Raw genomic sequence first — 26,824 nt, 5'->3', positions numbered from 1 at the left:
GCCCTCGCGAGGCCCAGCGGCCCCGGTGCCGCCTCCTCCGCGGGCCCGGCCCCGCCCCGAGGCCCGGCCGCGGCCCTCAGGCCCCGGGCGGCGCTGCCCGCGCCATGGCGGCGGCCCCTGAGGGGGGGGAGCGGCGCCGGCTGCGCTGCCAAACGGGGCCCCCCCGGTTATAAGGAGGCTAAAAACCAAGTACGGCCACACGAGGCTGGGTGGCAGAGGATGGAGAAATGCTTATTGATTGGCGAATGCAGGGTTTTAGTCCAAATTGCTATTTTTCTTTGTGTCATCTGCAGTTGCAGGCATAGATAGAGGAAGAAAGATTCCCCTTTCTTTCTTGTTTGGCTGCAGAACAATAAGCAATAAACACAGGAGCTCTCTGCCCTATTAACAATTCAGCTTCACAACAGAAGCCGAGCACATATAACAATGCCAAGACACGCTGTCATAACACCCATGCAGGAAAGGTGGCATTTAACACGAGGTGCTACTTAATAACAGCCTGTCGGCTATGTCCACAAATAGGCACACAGCCCGAGGCATAGAGTAGTTTGATTAAGGCCCTAATGCTAAGGAAAACATGACTTCTACATATCAAATTACCAAACTCTTACCTCTGCCATACTATTACTTACCACACTGCAAAAGTGAGACACTTGGAAATCGTATCGAACATCCAAAGCCTTTTATAATTCAAATCATACAACAGATCTTGATGGATAGTTCAGGTATCAGAGCAGCACGGAGGAATTATAGAACAACAGTCTAAAACAACAAATGAGATAGCTGCAGGTGTTGGAGGTCTTTATTGAGATTATAGCACAGATACACTTCTATATTTACCTTTCCACTTTGATACGATAGTTAAAATTGCTTGCTACAGTGCACATATAATTTAGTATGTAAGAGAATCCAAAACTTAAGTGTTCAAATAAATAAATAACCTAATGTTTAAAATTAAAAAGTAAAAGAAACTGTACAATATGAAAAATATAACAATACATAAACATTAGAATCTAAAGTTCTGTAGAAATAAAACTGTAATTTCCCATACATAAACAGTGCAAGAAATAAAATTCAAATAAGCTTCTGACCTGGGAATTTAAATGACTTAATTCTTAAATTACCATGCAGACATAGCATTTAAAGCCATGCTGATTTCTATTATAGTGTTAATGGTATCCCTTTTACTTTGAAAACTGATAGCCGTTAAGCTCACTGTGACAACTGCTGCCAATCCACTCTTCTCTACAGTACATTATACACAGAGGTATTCTGTTGCATTCAAAAAGTAAAATATTGTATGTTTCTACAGCAAAAAAAAAAAAACAACAATATTTTACTTCCCCCCCTCCAACATGTTAGCTTTTTGAAAACAATGTCATGTAGTAAAAACGGCAACATTTCCCCCTGTTTAGATGAAGAGAAAGGAAAGACCCCCACTATACAATGGACCATAATCAAGATGTGGTTACTGCCTAGTCAACTTTAAAGTTCAGAGTTTATTACTAAAAAAGTTGAAACCATGGAGATGTTAAAAAGTTTGACCTCTCGTGGAGAAGTGATGAATATAATAAATCTGAAAAAACAGTGGAAGTAGTTTATCTTTTATGTGCATGTGGAACTAGTTTGATATTAACTTGAAGTTTTGTTCAACTTAAGGTTCTATATAAAATTCTCATTGAGGCAAAGACCAAGGAATGCAATTAATACCAAACTGTAAACACGTCATTCATGTTACTCAGAGTGCACATCGACAACAAAGGAGTTCTTCTCAGACTTTGGCAACAAGACTACAATAGGTCACAGCAGCATGAGTTCACATGGAAGACTGAAAGCACTGCAAAAGAATATACTGAAAACACCAAGACCTCCGAGAAACCAGAAAAATCTGTGACAAGCGCCTTTCCTCTTGATAAGACACTTTCCTACTCAACTGCTGCTCTCTGAATGCCTATTTATTATTACTTGGTTTTTACAGTTCCGTAGTCTCAGGTCTCTGTGCTTTAGCTGCATAGGTTGCCTTTAGCTGCACTCTAGCCATTGTAGGTCCACAGGGTTACAGTTCTGTCTGCAGACGAAGACAAGAAGGAAAGATCTTGCGTATGCCATCTGCATTGAATAACTTTGTCCTTGTGCTCTCCTACCACCATAAGAGGAAGCTGCTTCGTGAGGTCCCCTACAGCAGAGGAACAGAAATCATTAGTCACTCCATGAACTCACATCTTAGCTCTTTTTTTTTGTGTGTGTGTTTTTGTTTAATAAAATTTACTATGTACTTCACCTTGTGAAGCACAGTTGAACTCTCAACACACACACACACAATTTAGCAGTCCAGGAAAAACAAGTTCATAGGAAAAGGGAAGATATCAGATATCTCAACTCTTCACAGTAAGGACAAAAATCTTTTTATAGTCGATTTTCTAAATGCTGTCTGAAAGCGAAGGCCAACTCATCCAGCAACAGTATTAGTTTTACCATTATCAGCCTCCCAACCCTCCTCAACACAATCACACTTATACACATTTCAAATGCTTCAAGCTTCTTTTTTTTCTCCCCTTTTAAACTAAAACCCTATCTTTTGAGTGAAATTCTTACAACCTTAATATTAAAACCAAAGTTAACCTTGCATCTTTTGAAGTATGTTACCTTGCAAGTCTGTCACCTTTATTTTCATATCATATGATCCTGTGAGCAAGTAGTGAGCCCCTGGAGAGAAGCGCACAGAGCGAACATCACTGGCATGAGGGTGGTAGCTCTGAACCATTCGTCCTCCTCGAATATCATACAACATACAGCTAGAGTCCTCTTGTCCAGTAGCCAGGAGACGACCACTAGGATCTACAGCTACTGAAGCTACAGCACTTCCTACAAGAGAAAAACAACCCCCCCCGAATTCATGTACATTTATGCAAATGTATGTTCTTGCTTAAAAGAAAAGCTATTATATAAAAATACCAAATGCTGGCCTTCTTTTTACTCTGAAACAGCCATACAGCTTTTGTTCTGATGTGCTTCAGCTTTGATGTCTGATAATCACAAGGCAAAAAAAGTAGCTAATTTTTGAAAGTATGTTATTTTATTTATTGATTTTTAAGGGAAAAAAACACACATAAAAGAAAATTGGTGAGGATGTCCTTAAGTGCATCTCCATTCTGTAATATATATATCACAGAATATAATATATATATTTTTATTCTTATATATATATATAAGATATATATAAAAGAAAAACACCCCACACCTTACATTCACTCTACACTACTTAGATGTCCTTAAAATAAGTTTTTATGCAAAAATGATCAGAGGCATGATAGCAAATCTTACCTGTTCCATGAAATGTCGTTCCCACAACACGAACACAACTTGGCACTCTCAGATCCCAGAATCTTACAGTCTTGTCTTGGGATCCAGATGCAATCATCCAACCACTCCACGTATAAAGTGCTAAAATATGACCTATGAACAAGAAGATTTCTTAATTTGATCAAACAATGTTAATCAAATAATTAAATACTGCAGTTCTGATTATGTTTCTGTATTCAGAAATTAAACAGTCCCATGGAAAACCTGCAAGCTGCATGGTCTAAAATGCCAGCAGTATAAGGCAATAGCCAGCTTTGCACCTTCTCTGGAGTGAAGCATGCACTTCCCATTAAATTAACAGCCAGGATATTTAAACAAACCCAACCAGAGTCACCCACAAAGAAAGAAAACAAAAAAATACTCCAAACCCCCAAACACAAAAACAACTGGAGCAGTTTTGAGAGGACCAAAGACTTTCTAGCAAGAAAAAGACAAATAAAAGCTTTTGAAAACAAACATTATTTGAATCTAATGCAGGCTTCGGAAGTGCCAAAGAGAAACAGCAACATACCAGTGTGACCACTTAGAGCGTGCAGACCTTGTCCTCGCTGACAATCTGTAGTGTAAATATTACAGTCCCCTGCTCCAGCACTTATTAAAATAGCACCACCACTTTCTGGGCCTTCCATAAAAGCAAGATCTCTGATTGTCCCATCATGCATGCTGAATTCCAAATCTGGTCCTAAAATAATAATAAAATACAAATAATAAAAAAAATAAAAAACAAGATGAGGCATACTTAGTTTAGCACAGTTAGCGCTACAGTCTTTAAAGCAGTTACAGTGATAACGCAGAGTATTTCAGCCAAGGGCGGCACACTACCTACTATAAACACTGCATACTTTCTGCAGAATATCCCATTTGAGTTATGAGTGTTCAAATAAAAGCTTCAATGATCTTATTTACACCGAGTGTTGCTTGAGCTTCCCACAGTTCCTAAAGCATACCAAAGATGTATCTCTATAGCCAATCCCAGGCAACATTATACAGTAAAATCATATATTTTTGTAAACTGCGGCAAAGTAACAGAACTAAGAAGGCTTCCTCTGCCAGGAGGAAAGGATCATTAAGAACACTGAGTCACGTAGGACAAGTCACCCTGAGGTCAAAATAAAGAAGAGCCACATTCTGGGAATTGACTAGAAGGACCAGGCATAGAAAATAGTATTTGCAGGAAAGAAATACTGGATTTTTAAGATGGGGAAGAAGATGACAGAGGTAGGTAAGGAAAACTAGAACTTGAATTCCTACTGACAATCAAGAACTAGAATTGGGTAAGAATATCCAATTGTTTACCCATGTCTTAAAAAAAAAAAAAAAAAAGACTTTACAAGAAGCCAACACAATAGCACAGAATCTTCCAAAACAAGAAAAAAATGCCTGCAATGAAGACAAACCCAGAACACCCAACTAAAATAAAGCCCAAACGATAATCCCCACTCCCAACACCTCTGGGGCTATTTGCTGAACAAAGACTACAGAAATGGTGAATGGGAAAAGGGGCTAAATTAGTTCAAGTATTGGAGTAAGAATAACAAAACTTTAATACATATTTATTTCAAGGGTCTTGCCAAATAGTGGATAAACAAGTGAAAATAAATTCTTTAAACTATACAGAGACCTACCTGTTGCATTACAAGTTTCAGCATTAAAAGGTAGTACTTTCACGTATTTATCATTAGAACCAGTAGCCAGCAACTGTCCACAGGGACTCCATGCTACACAGTAGATTGATCCTTTATGATGCTTGTTTCTTTTGAAGCGAACCACAGGTTGTTTAGGAGTATTATAAGCACTGCAAAAGAAAACAGAAAAGCGTGTTTTTATTTGCAAGGAAAGTTGTGTGCTCTAAAACAAAAATACTGCTTTTTTTTCCTAGTTTTGGATAACATGACATAGGTAAGACTGTTAGCACTGAAACAAATGCATGGGATCTAAGACAAAATAAAATGATCTTCTCCATCCCATTTTATCTTTTTCCCCCGTCTTCCATTGTGTTTGTGATTAGGCATGTAAAAGAACTTACAGGATCCCTTCATCTATAGAGGGCTGATAAAAATATAGAAATTGTAGCTACATATGAATGAATGAATCCTTATCCCCAGGCTCCTAAATTGGTAAGATTTTTCTAAACAAGAGACAAAGGCTACAGAGTCAACTGAATGTTTCCCAATAGTTAGAGAAGTAAGGTGTGTGAGAGGAGACTGTAATTAGTCGATAACAAAGTGTCTGTCCTACTGAGAGAGTTTTGCACTTTTTACTGATCAAGGAGAGGTTATCTGGGCTTCAAGCCCAGCAAGCCAGGTTGCACTGAGTATCAGAAAAATCAACAGCTTTTTTTGTTGTTTCATATACTGCCAATAAATATTTCAGACTTAAACTTCAAAGGCTACTTTACTGATTATATTTTGGTGGGGAAAAAAAAAAGTCAGATTACTTATTGAACACTTTAGAAGCCTGACCACAAATTCTAAACTGAAAGGTCTCCCAGATAAAGTCACTGTGCATACTTGTAGCTCCCTCAAGTTAAGTTTTAGACATGTTTTTCCCCTCTGGTCCAAGAAAATAACGTATCTACAGTAGAGACATGATGACTATTGAGATGGCAGTATTTTCTTCCAGGTGAAAAAAGAGGCACACACATACCCCTCTATTAAAAATAAGGGTTTTGAGGGGGAAACGAGAAAAAAAAACTAACAGAAAAGACTAGGTAGCCAGTAAACCACAAAGGACCCTTTTCTTTTCAAGGAGCTTAAGTATCAGGAAAACAGCCTTTAAAATAACAAGAGACTCAGACATAGTCTGTAACTTTTCTGTAACAGCTGGATTTGTTGGTTTCTCCTCTGTCGAATCTGTCCTGCTAAACACTCCATCTCATTAAACCCACCTTTGTTCTTGCTTAGGCTGACACATGCTTTCTTCTCCCACTTTTACAACCAAAGTACTGAAAGCAGAAGCGATCAGAGTAAACAGAGGCCCAACCACAAGGGCAAAAAACCACTTATATGGTAAAGCTGTAGTACCGCAGCAAAGCATCTAGCACATAACAGAAGAGAACAAAAACTAGTCCACAAATACACAAATTCTTCAGTAGATTCTTTTTATTTTTGCTTGTCAGTTCTGGTTTTGAAAGAAAACATTGCACTATTTATGACAACAAAATAAAGGTATGAAACATACAGATTTCAGTAGCTACAGGGGAAAAGTGCTATGACTCAGGAAAATACAGAACTATACAAGCTTTCTTACCTTGGGTCAATTACTTCTGGGTAGGCACACACTCTCAAAGTTTTAGAGTTGGAGCCAACAGCATATAAACTCCCACTGGGATGAAAGGCTACAGCTCTGACAGCTTGTGTGTCTTCTAGAGTATTAATGCAAATGAACTGCTTTTTTGATTTGTCATCCTGTGTAGAATGATCACAGTCAGATTAGGCTCTACAATATCAAACTGGACATTTAAGTGTATTTGACTGATTATTTTTTTTTTTTAGAATAATTTATAACTATTATAAGTATTAAAAAGCAGTAGCACCAGACTAAACTGAGGGATTTGTAAAACAATGTCTACTCCTGGTCATGGAATTGCACTCTTCAAGAAGTTCTTTACCTCAACTCCCTCTGAAGCTGACATTAGATGAACATTTCTCAGTTTCCCTCCAGGCTACCAACAACTCTCCTTCTTAACAGCCCATCTCAGAAGCCTGATATTACGATTTATTTGTGTGAACGTATTTGATCTGGGTGTAAATTGTAAGGAGAGCAAAGGTACATTTTTAATGAAAACAGTCCAGGTCAAATGATTTATAAAACAGATATAATACTAAGCATAAGAACTTTTCCACCATGCAGTTAACACTTAAAATAATTTTATAATTCAACTTATGCAAAACTTTATTACATTGTCCTCCAGAAGGCTTCATCACCATCTTTCTAATGTTTTGGTTTCATTTGTATGATACAGAAACTTTGGAATGTCCTCATTGCAAAGTTATTTCCCTAGAGTTTGGCCATACTGAGTTGAGTCAAATGATCTTAATTTTAACCTGGAGAACACAAAGTAATCACCTATTACACTGCTGCTAATTATAGCAACAGCAGTTAGTACAGTAAGTATTCTTGCAATGCTACTGAGCAAGTTGTCAGCACCTACAACTTCGAATTTGAAAGTATTGACTCTGTTGCCCTACATCCCCAGGAAGCAGGACAGAAATCATTAGGTTCAATTTCTATACAAAGTAGCTTCCTTCGTAAGGAGGAGAGATTACAGCTTTGGGGCTACCTAAAAAGCAGAGGAAATAAGTACTTAATTACTGATAAGCAGTTTATGTAATTCCTGTGTATCCTAATTGTTTCACCAACAGAAGTAGTATTAATTGGATAGCTATTTGCTGATTCAATCAGCAAATCATGTTACTGGACCAACGAGTTAACTCTGCAGTAGTTTTTAGGTACAGACTCGGAAGAGACAAATGCAAGGACAGTCAAATGGAAGCTGTAATCAGGAGCAGCTTTATTATTTACAGTGAATATAAGGTACAATAGATTAAAAAACAATTGAGTTACCGCTCAGTGTTCTTTTTGCCACATTTTAACACCTCACATCTAGAATACTGCCTCCAGTGCTGGGCTCCACTGAAACAACTAAGGGACTGGATGGAGTCTCTGTTACACATGGAGAAGCTAAAAAAGCTAGGACTGTTTGCCCTTGAGAGAGAGGGAGGCTTGAAGGGGGCTGGTGGGGCAGATTTCATCAGTGAATACTCCTGTCCAGTATTTATAAAGACAGAGCAAGACTCTCTGCTGTGGTATCCACTGAAGGGCAAGAGGCAATAGACAGAAACTGAAATGCAGGAGGTTCAATTTAAACATTTCTGTTGTTTTAAATACAATAAAAAAAAAAAGGGTGGTCAGGTGGTCAAACACGGATGCAGGCTGCCCACAGAGGCTGGGGAGTCTCCATCCCTGGAGATTCTCAAAACCCAACTGGAACAGGCCCTGAGCAACCTGCTCTAGTTGGATCTTGAGTAGTTGGTTTGGATTTAGTCTCCAGAGGTCCCTTCCAATCAACAGTTCTGTGATTCTCAAAGTACTACATCAGCCAAAATTCAGTGTAAACTTCTGTTAACACTGAGAGCATGCTGCATACTCAGGATAAAACACTGAATCTTGTGAAAACATACTGCAAATGACAGTAAGGAAACTCACCTCATCACCTCTTGTCCTACTTAAGCTCCCTGAAGAGTCGTCCAATGGTGGCTGAGTGACAGCATGTTCTGATGCACTGTTTTGATTTGGTGAAGAATTTGAATTCATAACAAAAACAAAAAAACAAACAACAGGAGGAATAGATTTGTTTATAAATATTTTTGGACTGAAGTTACATTAACTCGTACTGAGAACTAACTTAGGTGGACTAGTGTTACGCATGTCTGATTCTTTATCATTAAACTACCGTTTTTGCAAGATGTTGCCATTTTTTGCAGGTACTCCAAGTATTGAATGAGTCAAAGAAAGTTAGAAGAAAAAAACAAGATTTTTGTTTTCATTCCATAACATACACACACTTGGAAGAATGGTTATTTCTTTCACATCAGTGGTACCTTTACCTAAGTCTGGATGTGGCCTTGGCCAACCTGATCTAGTGGCTGGCATCCCTGCCTCTGACGGGCGGTTGGAGTTAGATGATCTTTAAGGTCCCTTCCAACCTGAGCCATTCTATGATTAAGGGCAGAAATCCAGTTGCCACTCTGTCCTGCCTCTCATTCTTTTTAACTAATATTTCATAAGGGGAAAAAAAACAACCACCAAAAAAAGCTTTCAAAAGCTTAGTAGAAATACAAAATAAACAAGAACTATACAAATAAGATGGAATAAGAAGAAATTAAAAATAAGTACACAACGTAAACCACAAATAACCACTATTTCTTGCATCTTAAAACATTGATTTTTATCATCAATATAAAAATACCTAGGTAACAACAGTCATTAACTATATACCCCCAAATCAACAACAAATTAACGTGATAACAAAACAAATACAAACGGCTCTTCCCTCCTAAAATAGGGGGATTTCCAGTCCTAAGCAGTTTCAGATAACTTACGTTTGGTTCCCCTGCACAGGCGACTCTTCAGGAAAGGGTATTTGATTAGCTGATCCACGTTTTCGAGGAGTGCTTGTGTTAATGTTTTGGCCATCAGCCGTTAGCCTCTGAGAAGCATCTGAAGGTGGTGATGTAAAGTTACTTGCTGGGTTAGTAGCTGCATTCCCTCTGCTCCCATTACATTGCTGGCTAAGTGTTTGCACATCATTTCCAAGACTGTCCATACCTATATTTAATTCTCCTAGCTTCTGGATAGATCTAATATTAAAAAAAAAAAAGGGGGAGGAGACCAAACCAGGTTATTATGAGACCTTGACGAGGCATAGGGGTGGGTGAAGAAGGAAGTTAACAGATGTCCCCAACCTGTTAAGAAACTGCTCAGTAAGATTCTGTTGCTGGTCAGCTCCATCTTCTTGGTTTACACCTCCTTCCAACAACATTTGCTGGTACAACTGACGTTGCTGCTCCTTTTGTTCTAAGTGCTGCTGGTAACGTAGTCTTTGTCTGTAATATTCTTGAAACTGCTCTGTTGAATCACGAAGCTTGAAAGAAGTGAGAATTATTAATGAGAATTAAATAGTTAGTTGCAGTAGTTAACCTAAATACTTACACTCTGGTTCACTACTTCACCACATGCATCACAAAGCCATCAAATTGTTCTCTGAAGAGCAATGCTTTCGTTTTCCCCTAAAACCAGATATAATTTATGTACTAAAGAAGGAAATCCCTGTCTTTCTGTACTGTTGAAGTAGTTCTGCCTTTGTGCCTTATTCAGGACAAGACTGCTTTTGCCCATAAAACTCCCAAAGTAGTAATTAATATCAGAACAAGTAAGTAAACCAAAGCTGAAAATAAAAGGAAAAAAATAGAAGTCGGAAAGCAACATAAGCTACTTTCCAATTTCCAAGTAATATTTCCAGTGTAACTTTTGTATCTTCTGCTGCGTTGACACCTCCCTGCTATCAATCTGCCATTTATCAACATCAAAATAAGATGCAGCACTTCTGGACAAAACAAATTAGTGCTTCCTTTTCCATGATCTCTTCCTATTTATGTACTATCTTTGGTGTCACCCACTGCCAACTCCTCAGGACTCTCTGCCATCTGCACTCTCTGATCCTCACTGTCTCCCTCTGTCACCAGTCCCAAATGCTACCATCAAAGCCAGATGAGAACAAGCTGAAAATTAAAAATGGAACACATGGGAAAACGAAAGAACTTCGGTCCAAGGCCAGAAGTATCAACAACTGTGCCATGTGTTTTCCCAAGAAAACTAATCTAACACCGTTTTTACCAACTAAAAGGAAAAAAAAAAAAGCAGTATAAGAAAAAAAACGTTTCTTGCTTAAAGAGAAATGACATCTTTGTCATCTAGTGGTTTTCTATCGCTGCAGCACTTGTAAAACATTTACCACATTGGGTTTCCAAAGATCAAAATTGGGCAATTGTCTTCAGAAGTTTAACAAGCATTCTCAATATTTCAAATACATAAGCTATTTCCTGGTCACTGGGTTATCCTTTTAAGGAACAGGTATATTCTGGCCAATATTTCTTTGCATGAATGACACTTGTTTGTTGCAATTGGATCCAATGCTTGGATTGTTTAGTCTGAGTAATAACACAATAACAATATATATAAGATAAATTATATAAAGATATAATAATGATCCAACACCTAAATCTAAAATGTGTTGCCCAGATGTTCTTTTGTATAAATCCTGCCGTATAAATCAATCTTTCCAGGAGCAATACAAAAATAAGAAATAATGAAAATAAACATAACAGAATTTCTTTCTCACATATACCACTAAGACATAGAAAACAGGAAGCAATTGGACTGGTGTTACATTCTTTTATACCTGTGTACAATAGTCTGGCCAACATATTCACCTACAGTATAGCATCTATTGTCTTCATTCTCTCCCAGAAATCTTCCCCCTGGTTTTCTGCCATTTGAAGTCTGCTCTGTCATAGTTCTAGTTAAAGCTCTTTCCTCTTGCCCTTATTCCCCATCCACATACACAATTCTGTTGCAGTGGCGAAGTTATGCAGTCCAGTCCTTGTGTTTGAAGGACTCTGGTAATCCTCCCATAGCCCCATTGCCTCACTCAAGCACCCAGAGTCTACAAGAGAATAACCCTGTCAAGACTGGACTGGTTTTCGGTGCCATATAGATGTCACAAGCCAAGACAGGAGTTTACTTAAGAAAATCAAACTGGAGTCTGCAAACCAAACAAACTGCAGAGTTGATGTTATTTCAGCACTCAAACATTTAGCGCAAATATTCAGATGACATAATTCATCCTTACTGAAATAAGAGGCAGATATTTAAAACTGTGGAAAGGGAATAGAATAGATAACTATTCTCATTGCTTTCTACTAAACTGCTACTTTCCTTTTTCCACATTGCTGTTAAGGAAAAAAAGAAAGCCAAGGCACAAGGCCTTCAAAAGAATAATTTTTATTTATTTATTTTCGAAAAAGGTTATGCTATTGAATTCTGAATGGCAAAGATACATTCACTAGGGAATTATTTGATTTTTACCACTGTATTCTAGACATTAGGTGGCCTGTGAAACTTGCTATTAACACCAAAATTGCAGACTACGTGCCAGATTCATGACTAAAACACTAGAAGGATTCTTAACCATGGTTAATTCAATGTTGCTGGCTTTGAGTACGGAAGTCTTTGTTTTAAGACACAGGCAATAGTTTAGCAACACTGATGCAAGAATGCACTCATCAGGTGCCTTGTAGACTGAAGTGATGGCAGAACTTCATATAATGGAAAAAAAGAAATTTGTCAGAGATGTAATATTGTGTTTTCACTTGTTAATGTGAAAACAAGATTTAAAACAATCCATTGTCATACATGAAGTTCTCAACACAAAAAACAAATAATTATGAATGTATCAGAACATAGCTCAAAGGGCCTCATTATTTTTAAATAAACAACCACTACCTCATTTTTCTCTTGTTTGGCAGATCCCTGACTCTGTGCTCCATTAACTGGCTCATTTTCTGGAACAGAACTCTGGCACAAAGTCTCGCTGCTGATGGGATGCTGTGGCTCCACGGGAGTATCACTTCTTGTCGCAACATGGAGAAGAAGAAAAGCATAGAAGCATAAAAAAGCATAAATGAGAAAAATTGTGAGTAGAAAATCCCCTGGTAAGACAGGTAATATTCTAGAGTAAAAACTGATAACAAAATGTGCAACCTACTTAAGTCGTAAATCTGAAGATACTGCTTCAGAAAAAATTGATTGCACTAAAAAGAAGCCACACCCAAACAACAACAAAAACTAACAAACCAAAAAAGTAGAGAGGCACTGTGATGTGCCAACATTTTCCTAAATACCTTAGCATCATGCGATATCAAAGCCCTCTATTTTCTATCCTTACACTTTAGTTACATACCTTTAAACTAACCATGTGACTAGTGCTTTCTAGCAGGTATTAAGTTTTAATACTAATCTACCAATCGATTAATAGATAGATTAATACTAACCTACTGCTACCAATCTAAATTGGTAAGCTATGCTTAACATTCATCAGATTGAACATTCTTGAAAGTGTTATTTAGGAAAAAGTTTGTATGAAATTGGCCATCCTTATATAAGTATTTCCCATGGAACACCTTCCAAAATGCTTTAGCAAGCAGTAAGTGCACATAACACATTAGAATACTTGGATTCCCAACTCCAGTTTTGTCAACTTACAAAGTCCTATTTACTCAGTGACTTGGAGCAAAGCTCTTTAAGGTTATTCTGAACTCTTCGTTATCTCTGTGTGCTAACAAAAGTTACTTAACTGACTAAAAGACAAGTAACTACTTGCCAAATACAATTTATAAATTTAATACCATATTTCTTCCATATCCAAAACGATGGAGGGGCTAGATACCGAGAAAACTTAGCTTTCCAGCTTGTACCCTCACAAATACTGCCACTTCAGTTGGATACACAATCCAGAATTGGATTTTTCCTGAAAAATATAATGCTGTCTTGAAAGCTATCTAGGGTCATTCTGAACTTCAAGAGATTCATTGAAAAAAAGAAAAAGTTAAGATCTATCAAATTCATTTAATATCGTATCACATTCAAATGCCTATACAAATGGTCTTCAGAAGATTGCAGTAAGTTACTGCATTTATACAAAACTTTTAAAAAGGAACAGAATTACTGATCAAAATAAAGGCCAAGCAAAAACTTAAGTGTTCAACTGACAAGTACTATTTCTCCTTGTTACCAAGACTTTTCTCTCAAAAGGGTAAAGTAGAAAGGCAAAGATTTCATGTGTTATTTCTTAATAAAGAAGTCAACTTTGCAGTCTACACCGCATTAAACAAAGTTGTTATAAGTTATGATAGCAATAAATGTTAAATACCTTTAAGTCCAATATGAAAAAAATATCAAGTCCATCAGGATTTCAAGTTTCTGTACATCTAAACTTTAAGAAAGTCCAGCTTGAAACCAGAAGGCTCATGACCCAAATATGAAAATCTACTTTTAATCATAAAAGTGTAAAAAATGAACTCCAGTTACAGTTTTACTTACAAAAGAAGTTAAACAATTATTTCAAAGTTACTATTATGTTCAAAAATACAACATGTGTAAGAATCTAGTAATGTAACGTGAGTCAAGGTAAAAAATAAAGCTACAGTTGCACTTACCGCTCAGGTGACTCTTCAAAAATACTGTGACACTCAGTATTCTCAAGCATGAGACTTCGGCTGAGATTCTGTACTCCTGGGTAATGGAAATTAGCAAAGGAGTGCGACATTGGAGAAGTTTTGGTCCCAAGGTCTGTGACTCTCTTATCATGATTTGTTAATCCGCATGACAGCCCATCTAAGGCAGGGTTTAGGGAACGGGTCATGTAAGCATCAGCAGACTGAGGCCGTCTCATTGGGGATGATGGATATGGAGAAAGCTTGCTGATAAGAGGTGTCAAAAGATCAGCATATGCAGCTTTTGTAGGCTTGAGGAGTTTATCAACATGAATATTAAGCATCTTTTGTTCAAAAGCACAGGAAAAAACAGTAGCTGGCAGATTCTGCAGCCATGACAATAAGCTAAGGTCCAAGTCATCACACCCATTACCGCATAAGAGATCGATGCCCAGCAATACTTCACTTTCTGTAATTTCTTCTCCCGTTGCTTTACTCTGACAGAATTCCACACAACATTCATAAAGCAATCCCTTCATTACAAGCTGGAATAAACGATTGTTACTTGCTTTGAAACCAGCTTCACTCAGTTTCCTATCAGCAGGAATAAACTCTGCCACCATTACACAAGCTTCTTCAAAGCAGTGCACCCGGGCTGTGCTGGGATTCCAGTCTTTGAATTCTGCATGGTTGGTCAAGCGAGGCAACGTGAGCAGCAAGCAGAGTTTACTGTAGTCTTCCTTAGAGGGACAGTATTCTTCCAATGCATGTAGGCACTGCACAGCCTCTCGCATTGTGAATTCCAGCTACAGAAATATTGAGGTGAACAGTAGTTGGTAGCACATATGTTTCCACAGTTTTCACAGTTAGTTGAAGAAGAACAAAAAGTAGTGGAATTTCTCCACTACCATTCCTCTATTACTATTACTGTCTATAGTTAAGGAAAATAGCACATAATATAGAGACCGAAATTGCTGGTGCAAGTACAGTTACAACAGAGTCAAATTCCTGGATGTTTTGGCTTTCTGAAATCCCTCCCAGCCCCACTCCCAGTCTCATTGCCTACAGGTCTGTGGAACTTTCATGTCACTGCAGGTTTTATAGGTTTAACATTTTAAGCCAGCAGCTAAATAGCTTCAATTTTATTGTAGCACAGAAGGTTAATTCCACTCACAGGGCCAAATGAATTTCTTTTTTCTCTTTTGTGTGCATGTGAAAAGCTATAGGCGTAAATTACATAAAGCTGCATATTTCTCTAGTTTTCAGTGAGTAGCAACTGTAGGTTGTGTTTTATATCAAGGTTTTCTGTTCTCCAATCATAAAAATGTAAAAAACAAAACAAAACAAAGTTCAAGAAGTTAATCTCTGAAGATAAGGCCTCCAAATGAATACACGGCTTTAGTAGAAAGCTTGTTGAAGCTAAAAGCCAAAAAACATGCTAAGTACACGTAACTTAGTATTTTTAGTTACAAAGATTTTAAATATGTATTGAAGAAATCCTATCCACGTTCCCTAGCACATTCTCGATACACCAACCTTTTATCCACAATATGTCAACACATTTGTTAACATTCAGCACAAAAATAAACATACATATGACTTATTTTTCCCTGTGCTGTTATCTAATAATCGTGAAAAGATAGACTGCTTAGTGGATAAGCATGCATTTCCTTTGCAACAATAAAGACTGACTTTAAGCTTTCTCTATACTGTCAAGGCCCTGAAGTTTAATATATGTGTAAAGGGACAGATAATTAAAGTTAATCCAGTTTGGATAAGAAAATCAGTCATTCTAAAATTACTATAATCCTTTAATTTAATAATTTATGTTAGAAATTTATTATTCTGTGTTATCTACAGAAATGATACACTAATAACCTTCACAACCTGCATGCCTTTTCTGTCAATGTGAGTTGCCATTCATGTCCCTTTCTATACTAAGAACCTAAGTTCACAGCTACTGCTGTTTGCACATTTAACTAAATCAGTCCTTTGTGACCACATCTGTTCCTTTCAAAAAAACAACAATGTCCTTTCTCTCTAAAAGCTACAGAAATTATGTCTAAGATTAATTGAAACTAGAATCTTTCGTTTGGACCTGACTCTGACAATAAATTTCCCTGATTCTCAAGCTTGCTTCAGAGTACTCCTGAAAAGAAGCATTGTACTTTAGCATAATGGCCTAAAGTAAACTTCAAAGATCAGGACCACAAAGATGACATGTGGTCACTGATCTATACTGCTAAATTTCAAGCAACCCTTGCATATGAAATTCTATTTGAGACCTGGCAATCACATTCGTTTCCAAAGGACATTTTTTTTTTTTTTAATCTATGAAACCATTTGGTAATAGGTAGAATTTGTGTATTAAGTGTGGGAGTTTTCAGTTTGCTTTTAATTACAATATCTCAATAAGCTTTTTGCCAACAAAAAAAAAAAAACAAAACAAAGAGAAATCTTACATGCTGAGGCTCATCCTCTGCTGACATTGCATTGTTTACACATAAGGCTTCCAAGAACTTCTGCTTCATTATAATGTAACGAAATCTGCAGGTAAGAAGTGAAATGCAGTGAAACACCACACATCTCGATCAAATAGGTCAATATTCTCTTAGAGATGAGCAAGGTATTTTACAGCTACTTTTTGAGGTAGGCATAGAAATTGCAGTGACAAATAACTCTGATCAAAGTTCAACAAATTGGTAACCTAAACATTTTAGCAGATTTTCTTTCTATTATTGCTTTCAGAAACAGCACAATAAAAATAATTGAAGGGTCACAAGTAAAATAAGTATAGGAAGCATACTCCTTTCTTAAACAGAAATGTGATAGCTCAGCCGACTATAAAAATAATAGTATATGTAGTACCGTATTCCAAAAGTATGCAGGAAATGAAAACTCATTACACATATTTTGCACATATTTTGCATATATTTTTCACAGTTTAAGTTTAAAAAAAAAAATCACAAAAACCTGAACTCTAACATACATTCTATTTTACCTTTTCTTGTCGAATTTTTCCATACATTCAAGAGGCTGAATAAATTGAAGAACCTCATCCCACTGACCGTCAAGAATCAACTGCCTAGTAAAAGAAAAAAATACTGCTTTAATTTCACTGGACAAGTACAGCTTTCTTCTAAGCAATCAGCTCATTTAATATCACAAGTTGTATATTTAGATGACAAATGAATATTTAAGCATACAACAGGTGATCAACCTGTCTGGAAAAACTAATGCTTTGTACAGATGTTAAGTTGACATATGCAGTAAGTGCAAAACCCAAGTCCTTTCTCAGTATTTTGTATAAGATAATTGATTATTTTTTAAATTCTTGCTTGAAAAGTATAAATGAAATACATTTATTCGATTAAGACATCCCGAAGAATGAAAATGGACCTAAAGTTTTAATTGTATAAATACTGCTGGACCTATTTTATACCAAGAGGGGCAGGCCTCCAGTATTAGGAATGTAAAAGGAACAGCTTGGAACTAACTACGTCAGCAAAAGAACTTCAACTCCAAGACCAGTGTGTTAGACTGCACAGGTAGATTAATTTTGTTCCTTCGCTTCTTCATAATGCACAGAGTTCTCTGTAAAATGTTCAGTTCTAGAAGGAAAGGCTGCATTTCTCATTAGATGTATACTGAACTAAGAATGAAACACAGAGTATTAATAATTGCAATCTTTCTCTAATTCTGCTTTCATTTTATTCCAATATGTGTAATTTTATCAAAAGGAAAGCCACATGAGAAAAAATGTTAAAAATGTTTTTACAACCAAACAAGATAAGAACAGTTGAATAAATTGTTTTCTTATGCTTCCAGAAAAGTTTTTTAAACACCTTCGGCATGAAAAGGAAGACTGCAATGCTGAAGACCTACAACCTACCATTTACAATAACTACTTTTCATAATTTAGGAGGGTGATATCATTAATGGTAAATCACACAAACTTTCATGCCTTGATGACCTCAGGCACCCCTTTCATATTGCTAACTTTAAGAGAAACCTAGGTATTGTTTCAAAATACAGATATTTTTAAGGGGAAAAGCTCTGGAAACATCTATACTCATCCCAGAGCATAGGGCTAGAACACTGAAAATATTCTATTTATATTAGAAGTCAATAAACTACATGCTCAGTTCATGTGACATGGTAAGCAGGAAACAACAGATCGCTGCTGTTAACAGAAGATCTTGTTCTCCTGTTTACGTCTGCTCGTGTACTTTTTCTGACTTAACCTGTGCTGACACTGGCCCTTGTTAAGACCCCTTCCTACTTTAATTCACTAGCATGCCAGAAAAATAACCAAGGTCAAAATGAATGAACACATGAGGGAACAAAAAAAAACAAAACAGAAAAATGTAACACTAAAACCTCAAATGTAACTCTAAAGCCTATGTTGATGCTTAGTCAGTTACTTCAAGTGACTGAAGTTACTTCATTACCTTCAGAGCTGGAACTCAACAGGGCTGGACCACACAATTGGAACCAGGAAGAAGCAGAATAAGATGATACCTCCTATTTAGTGGCATGGGGCTGCCCACGGAATCATAGCCCAACATGCTTTCATGTATGTGGTATTTAAGCACTGGAGAAAGAAGTCCTACCTTAAAAAAAGCATGTCATCTGAAAACAGGCCATTAATGACCCCACTTTCTTTCTCAAGTGCCAGCATACTGATATGAAGTTTCCTGGAGTTCAGAAAGTCTAGAATTAGTTTGATTATTTCAGCTTCTTTAACGTTCACTGTTTCTTCAGCCGTCATGATGGCAGCCTAAAAGGAAAGAGAAGAGAGAATTTTAGCCATGCTCAGTATCTTATTTTATGCTTGTTTAACAAATCATGGCTACCATTTTTTTTCTGTCTAGTCTTAAAGGGCAGAATATAGTAGCATTACAAAAATAAAATCCAATTTCCTTGTTTATTTAAGAGGTTGATTATGAAGCCACAGTTAAGACTAACACCGCATCTTTGTATTTCTGTGCTTTGCATGTAGGCCCAGAGAAACAGATCTACAGAAGCTTCAATCCTACCACAGTATCGAAGTATTGCTGTTAGTGAGTATACAGTATGTAAAATTTTATTGGACTATCTGCATGTCAGAAAACAAGCTCAAAAACCATGAATCAAGCCAGTTATGTCACTATCTAGATATCTCACATGTAAACTTAAATGCTTCTAATATATCCAAAAAGCAAAGCCCACCAAAAGGCAGTTTCTTCACCCCCTTTTTTGAAGTTGTAAATGGCAATGATGCTAAAGCTTTCTATTCTTTCTTTGTAAGGACATCTACCTCTGTCTGCATGCTTTATGAAGAATCTAAACCTGCAAACCCAAGCCATCCCAGGCCCATTTAACAAGGCCCATTCACTCCCCTGTCCCTGGGTGCTTGGCTTCTTCCAAAAGACCCAGCAGCCTGGTGGCTACCTGGGTATGCACGGCTTCCCACCCAGCAGGGCTCAGCTGACATCCAGGTTCCTGCAAAAAGGAAAACGCCCCCCTGCTTTCTGCCCCGCATCCCAGACACTTTGCGCTGAGCTGGGCATACACTGAAGGCCGGCGGGTTTGGCCTGCAGGCACAGGGCCCTAACGCTGACAGGGACCAGCACAGCTGTGCTCCGTGGCAGAAGCAAAGCATCCAAGCGACTTAAATCGATTATGAGAGCGCACAAAAGAAGAGAAGCTGGTATCTGTGATGAACCCCCCAGCAGGAAGCATTATTCCCAGAAACAAGGAAAGTAGAATGAAAGTGAGAGGAAAATGAAAAAAGGGAGATTAGCACACAGAGCAAAATGTCCGCAGTAAGGAGTTGGAGTTACCCTAATTGCTCCCCCTTTTAAGTCAAAAGTCAAGATAAAAACACTACTGAATTCCTTCATCCAACTACTAACTTCTGTGAAAGTTTGAATAATTCAAATAGGAGACTCCAAGTATTACATGGTAATTCATTAATTAACAGAGACAAAGGGAAGAGAAACACTCCAGTGAAACCTCTCACTGTTCCTCACAAACCAGGGCTACTGAACTATAAGAGACACAAAAAGTGAGGCATTAATAGGATTTTTTTCCATCTTCCTCACAGTTATATGCCAGCCTTTTTCCAAGGAGGTTTTTGCATGAACTTTTGACTAGGAAAGCATTTGATTATAGCAGCACAGTTTATTTTGGAACAACAGAGACCTAGTTGTGCCAGATGAAATGGCCTAACTTCTTTTTTAAAATGTCTGTGTTTAATTCTTATTTTAGTCACAGAAGACTCCAATCACCAAGCGTTTTGACAGGTCTCATGGAAGACTCACCCAGAGACCACGTGCCCGCTCCTGCCTAGTAAAGTCAAAAGAAAAAAAAGGAACATCTGGCATGCAGCATGCTTTTCTGCAGGAAAGAAAACAGACAGACAACACACAAAGCTAAAGCCAACACATGTAGAAAGATGCTTTTTCCTTATGTTTTAGCACTGTTTCCATTTCCCCTTTTTGGCAACTGCACAGGGATTTTTGTTCCCAGAGAAAAAGAATCAACTCCGTTCTTACAGACAAGAGAAGAAATCAACACAAATCTAACCAGCAGTTTAGCATTAACATCTTAATTCCCCACCTAGTGCGTTTGCATTTCACTTTTATTATGCTTTATTGTGTTGGTAGTTTTCATGTAACTTACATGAGCTTCCTTGCCAAACAAGAAAGTAAAACTTAGGCAAAGCTGCATGGAGAGTCGCCATAAGAAAACTACTAGAATAATTCACACTAATATGCCCTTTGAAGAAAGGAACAAGTCCAGCTCTCTCTTCAACTATATCCATTGAACTCAAATCTGAATAGGAAGCCACCCTACACAGCTTCAAGATGACCTTGAATTATTCATATAGGCTGTTGATGGAAAAGCGAGCGTAACACTCAGTACTTTGCTTAAGAGTACAACTACATTAAGTAAAATTTAACATTTGCAAGAAGTAGTTAGCTTCCGTTTTCCATTAGAGTTTTAACAGGACTGGTTTGTCCTGCATGTAGATCCCTTTGCCAAGTTCTAAAACTTACGTTCTTTTGCTTTATTTACGTCATCCATATAAATCGGATAATGGATGATCAGCACCCTCTATTTTATAGGTCTAAGTAATGACACTTTTGGGGTCCTGCTAAGAAAAACTAAATAAATAATTTGAAATATACTAAGAAGCTCATAGACATATGTTGAAAATACCTAGCATGCATTTGATGTCAGAGCAACACTCCTATTGACAGACAGCTAGAAAATGGTAAACCTACTAGAAAAGATTTCCACTTAATTGAGTTTTTTTTAGACCGATGAGCCCAGGCTTCTCTGCATTATGCTGTCAAAATAGTAAGCAGCACTGTAACACCATGATGAGATCATAAATATACATAGGTTTACACATGACACTATGAAATAAATCAGTTATTCTGACATTCGGTGGGGTGTGTGTGTGTTAATAAATAAATAAATAAAATGAACAGCAGGGAAATGCAACATAAGAGCTCAAGCTGCATCCCAGTCCATCCCACTGCATTGCTTTCTGCCAGCCCATATGGCACGTAGCGTCACAATCCGATCAGCTCAAGCACTAATACTCAAGAACAAGTGAAGCGCAGCACTAGCTTGAGATATAAATGAAGATAAATGTGTATTAAAGCTTAAAATTTCAGGTGACTTCTACTGACGGGGTTTTTGCTACAACCATTTTTTCTTACCCAACCTTTTTAGAACAGAACTTTTCCACACTCCTGTCCCCTAGTTCTGTACTTCAGCATGTTTTCCTCCTAAATTAACCTACAGCACACAAAAAAACAAAAACAACAACAACAAAAACAACAACTTTCCTGCCACTAACCTGACACACCTTTCCTCTAGCTTCAGTGGACAAGATGTCCTTTGAACAGGCTCTTTGGAACATCATCTATCTATTTGTATATTTTGTAGGGAGAAATTCCATTCTTGTTCTGTTCTTTTACTTACGTTCTAAGAACAAACCAACAGCAAGAATCCTCTCACGGTGCTATAATTTTTTAAAAGAACTATTTTCCTATGATTAAATAGGCCTGCAAACACAGTATTTTGGGAAAATGCTTATAAACTGTGACTTTTAGGTAGTCTTTAAGGTACGTTTTCTAGAAGAAATTGAAAATACATATGTAATCACATGACAGAAAGTAACAGTAAGGTTTAATATTCTGAAATAAAAATGAATTGCAAAATTCTAAAATAATTGTTATTCCAATGCCTTAATTGCCCAAAGCAGACCACTTGCTAAGAGTATACACTATGCATTCACAAAAACAGGCAAGGCATTTCAGAACTTCTCCCTTGTATTTCTGGGTGGTTGGAGATTACAGTTCAGATCCTAGCTGTCACACTGACAGAGACCAGCCCTGCGTTTCGAACGTGAAGCAACACCTCATGAAAAGTCTTGCTTAGCCGACTTCAGTGACAGCTGTAGTGCATAATACAAAACCTCAGCATCTCCACGAGCTATTTGGCATCACAAATTGAAGTGCAGAGAAGTGCTATGTATTTATGCAGCGGACAGCTCTGCAGAGCGCTCTCACCCCTTCATCCCCCCGCAGGAACTTACATCCGACCCTGCGGCCTGCCCAGCGGCTGCTCCGCGGTCCCACCACGGGGGAATTGGGGCCTGGGCAGTACCCAGCGGCTCTGCTCCTGAAGTGCCCTCAGTCATCTTCCAGTTACTCTACAATCGAGAGAAAGGTCTGTGGGCCAACGCTTTATTCCAGCTGGTTTCCACAGCAGCGAGCACAACTCAATCACAACCATTTTAGCCCACACCACTCCAGGATTTGTACCTCCAGATGAGCTGCACTGAGGACACGAAGCCCTTAGCCACTTTGCACAGCTCAACTCTCTTCTTTTTCAATAGCCAGGGGCCCTCTGGGGCTGTTCCCGTGCCCTGGCTGCTGCAGGGGAAGCACCACACAGCTCAGGGCGGCCCCCACCCAGCTCACCCAGCTTTGGGGGCGCCTGCCTCACCGCGGGCGCTGCCTCCCAGCTAGCTCACACACACCGAGCACCCCGCACAATAAATGCCACAAAGGCGAGAGCAAACAGATGGCAGCACGGGGGCTGCATGAGGAAGGCAGGCACGGAACGAGGCAGCGCCCGCTGCCGCTCCCTGACACAGCCCCCAGGCGGCTTCCCCTCCGCCGCTCCCGGCACCAGCCCTGCCCGTGACACAGCGGCCGGGTCCCCGCCGCCCCCACAGGGCAGGGCAGGGCCGGGCAGGGCAGAGCCGCCTCACGGAGCCTCCCCGGGCCCGACACACGCCGCCAGCCCGGCCGAGCCGCCCCGCGGATGCCACAACAAAGAGACGGCGGCGCCGCCACCGCCCCAGACGCCGCTGTGGGCTCGGCGGTGCGGTGCGGGGCTGCGCTGCCCTCCCCTCCTCTCCCCTCCTCTCCCCTCCCCTCCCCTCCCGTCCCTTCCCTCGGCGGGGGAGGCGACAGCCCCTGCGGGCGGCCCTGCCCAGCCCCACCCGGCCCCTCTGGCCCCGCTCGGCGGCGCTCACCCGCGGGGCCCCGCGCGGCGACGGCCGCTGCCGGGACGAGAAGATGGCGGCGGGGCGCGGCGGGGCTCGGCTCGGTGCCGCTGCCGCTGGCGGTGCCGCTGGCGGCCGGGGTCTCGCTGCCGCTCGGCGCTGCGGCTGCCGCCCGGCCCGACGCTGCTGCCCGGCCACCAGGCCCCTCCCCGAGCCGGGGCGGAGCGGGCGGGGACCGGGAAGGGGCGGCCCGGCGGGGGCGGCGGGGCGGGCCAGCTGCCGGCGCTGCCTGACGGGGCTGAGGGAGCCGCTGAGGGAGCCCCGCGCCAGGTGCGGGGTCAGCAAAGCCAAGCACCTCGCACCTGCCCTGTGCTCCCCCTTTAACTTCATATTCAGCTAAATGTAATGCCTGTTTGTAATTGTCAGGAGAGGGGAGCATCTAAGGAAGATCAAGGGGAACAGTCAGTAAGCTCTCTCTGTGTTCACACAGAGCTGTGAGGTGAAATACAAAAGTCACGCTGAGGTGCCAGTGCTGTACGTGGACAACACACGGCGTGGATACAGCAGTGGATGGCAGGCCCCAGCAAAATGGAGACTGACCATTTCCTGACAGAACATTTGGGACTGCAGAAGTAGCAAAGACCTGATATATATACATATATACACATATTTTAAATAACTTTTGTGTATACACGTGTCAGGTTGTCAGGGGTTGACAAGAAGCTGAACTGGATTCTCCCTCACGACAGTGGTTAAAAATATGAAGTAGCAGATGTTCAGCAGTGAGCTGGTTCTGCTCACAAACTGTTTTGCTGAGAATCAGCCAAAGGGCAGCAGGGAAATCCCCTCACACCGTCCTCCTCTCTCTCTGGAAAGGAATGCACAGAGCTGCACAGAGCTGTCCTGCAGTCCGTCTGGTGAGGAGCAGCCCCGGCAAGGTGCCACCTGGCTGCGCAGCAGTGACTGCAATGGAGAAGCGGGGCTGAGGCACCTGCTGGCTCCTTCTGCACCACCGAAGTCCCAGCATCGCGCCCAGGAAGCTCGGTTCTCCAGTAAAACACTGAATCCTTCCTCCTGCTAATGAAGCTCTCACTTGTTGCTTAGTTACATCTGGAGGCACGGATTAATAGACAAATTAATTATAGAAATGAAACTGCTTCCCCATACAAGTGATACAAGATAATTTGGTTGTCCAAACAAAGCTGTATGTATAGCTTTGCTGAACATACGCTTGGATGAGTCTCCTTTAAACTTTGTTTAACAAAGCTAGGGCTGAGCACATCTGTTTTTAAATTTAATATTGATTTTACAGCGGTGTTACAGTGGTTTACCAATCTTTTTGTAATAATTTTGTGTTCAGTGGAGGCCCTGAGATCAAGCCTGTGACTTCACCTCTGGAGTTATGGAATGGAAGAAAGAGGTGAGGCTTTTTCCAAGTTATAGACCCAAAAAGAAGAGTTTAGGTTTTTTTTTTTTTTTTTTTTTTTTTTTTGTCCCTCCTGCTCATAATATAGGGCCTTTCACAGGAATGTACTAAATTCCTATAGTCTGGAAAGAGATTTCAAGAAACAAGTGTGCCTTCAGGAAGAGGGATGAAGAACAGTTGATGTGCCAGCTTGGGAGGGCAATAATTTTACTCTTAAATATCTGGAGAGGAGCCATAGAAGCATCCTATCGGTAAAGGAGAGAGAAGCCCCTGTTCTCTGGTCACTAAGAACTTTTTGCTCTGGCATAGAAAGATGTCTTTGGGATGGCCTCAGCTTGCTTTGAACTCCCAAGTGGTTATTGCAGAGAAGGTAACTCCCATGAATAGCAAAGCTGTTGGGTGTGGGCTTCAGAGAGCCTGAAAATCAGGATTAGTAGAGGAGGAGCTCTCCATTGCCTAGTGACAAGGCAGAGCACTGCAGTCTGTTCTGGAACCAATTCAGAAAAAAAAAAAAAAAAAAAAAAAAGCAACTATTTTGCAGATGTTGCAGGTGGCCACAGACAATGTTAGCACGGTCGGATACATTCTTATAACTACTCTCCAGTGCTAACCTTACACAAGATCTGCCAGTGGAGTCCAGCAGTTCGTGTAAAGCATCTTTGTGTTGTCATCATTAAAATGGGCCCTTGATTTTTAGTGATTATAACAGGCCCATTCAGGTCTTTACTTTTTATAATATGTTTGCATTATCTTGTAAAAAGTTGCAAAAAAAAAAATAAATTTGTTGAAAACATTTCTTCTGGAAACAGTCTTCACTCATTTCAAGAGAGGTTTCCCAAAACTTTGAGGTGACAATGCAGCAAACAAGTTAAAATGCTCTTGCATAACCTGTGGGAGAATTAGGCGCTTATGTCAGCATCACAACTTGAGTTTCAGGTAGCTTAAACAAGAAAAATACCAAGCTAAAGGATAATCTGGCTTCAAGTCATTTAAATAATTGCAGGCTTGTGGGGCCTTGCCAGGTCTTGTAATGCAGATATTTAGATCAGCGATGATGTAGAAAGGATAAGGCAGAGCCGCCTTGATGGAAAGCTTTATATTAGCTTTGTCTTTGTGCAAAACTCCATTAACAGATTAACAGTGACATAAAAGTACATATATTTTACACGAAAAAAAATATTTTCAGTATCTTGCTTAATAAATCTGTCAATGGATAATGAATTATCCACTAACCCTACAGTTTTATACATCCAGTTGTTTAATAATGCTGAATAAGAGGCTGAAGAAACTTTTAAATATATATATTATATATATATATATATACATATATATATTTTTTTTTCCCAGTGGAATGCTTACCTCTGTTCTACCATCCTTTCTTGAAATCCTAGTTTTTATCTTTTCTGATCAGAGGCAATTCTGTCTTGAGTCCATTAGTGTTGTCCTTGAATTCAGGAAATGATAGTTCTTACCTAGTGGTAAGAACTCCATCTTCCAAAGGCTTTGCCTATTGAGGTCTTAAATGTATGTATTGTATATTGCTTCTCTCCTCATATATAGACCAGTCATTCTGAATAAAACAAAGTAGCTGCTTTCTAGAAGGAATAAGCTAGAGTAACTTTATTACCATATCTAACCTTGCTGTGGTTGTCTAAATAAAGTGCGTTTTATACCTGTATGTAAACATCTAAATCTGAAAGTATACGCGCATTTGTACATATGCATACACAGACACACTTCGTACCT

General features: G+C 39.4%; 1 protein-coding gene across 4 annotated transcripts; it reads right to left on the bottom strand.

Moving 5' to 3' along the window:
* Positions 1 to 780: 780 nt before the first annotated feature.
* Positions 781 to 23,877, bottom strand: WDR47 (WD repeat domain 47). 4 transcript variants are annotated; one of them, XM_068690266.1, is made up of 17 exons: positions 23,683 to 23,877; positions 22,735 to 22,851; positions 18,752 to 18,918; positions 17,140 to 17,223; positions 16,601 to 16,685; positions 14,142 to 14,944; positions 12,430 to 12,556; positions 9,831 to 10,009; positions 9,694 to 9,725; positions 9,468 to 9,585; positions 8,572 to 8,647; positions 6,613 to 6,770; positions 4,989 to 5,158; positions 3,875 to 4,045; positions 3,325 to 3,456; positions 2,647 to 2,865; positions 781 to 2,176 (listed from the first exon to the last, which is right to left on the bottom strand). In XM_068690266.1, the coding sequence occupies exons 2-17, from the start codon at positions 22,837 to 22,839 to the stop codon at positions 2,034 to 2,036; spliced, it is 2,769 nt and encodes a 922-aa protein (XP_068546367.1). In that variant the 5' UTR covers positions 22,840 to 22,851; positions 23,683 to 23,877; the 3' UTR covers positions 781 to 2,033. The 4 variants fall into 4 exon arrangements, with proteins under 4 accessions (XP_068546367.1, XP_068546365.1, XP_068546366.1 ...); XM_068690264.1 differs by having other exon boundaries at positions 9,468 to 9,725; positions 23,683 to 23,875; XM_068690265.1 differs by having other exon boundaries at positions 9,468 to 9,725; positions 12,430 to 12,553; positions 23,683 to 23,875.
* Between the last annotated feature and the right edge of the window lie 2,947 nt (positions 23,878 to 26,824).

The sequence above is a fragment of the Anas acuta genome, chromosome 8 (assembly GCF_963932015.1).
Source record: "Anas acuta chromosome 8, bAnaAcu1.1, whole genome shotgun sequence".
Classification (NCBI taxonomy): Eukaryota; Metazoa; Chordata; class Aves; order Anseriformes; family Anatidae; genus Anas; species Anas acuta.
Note: the sequence above shows the minus strand (reverse complement) of the source record. Positions and strands in the feature narration are given on the sequence as shown.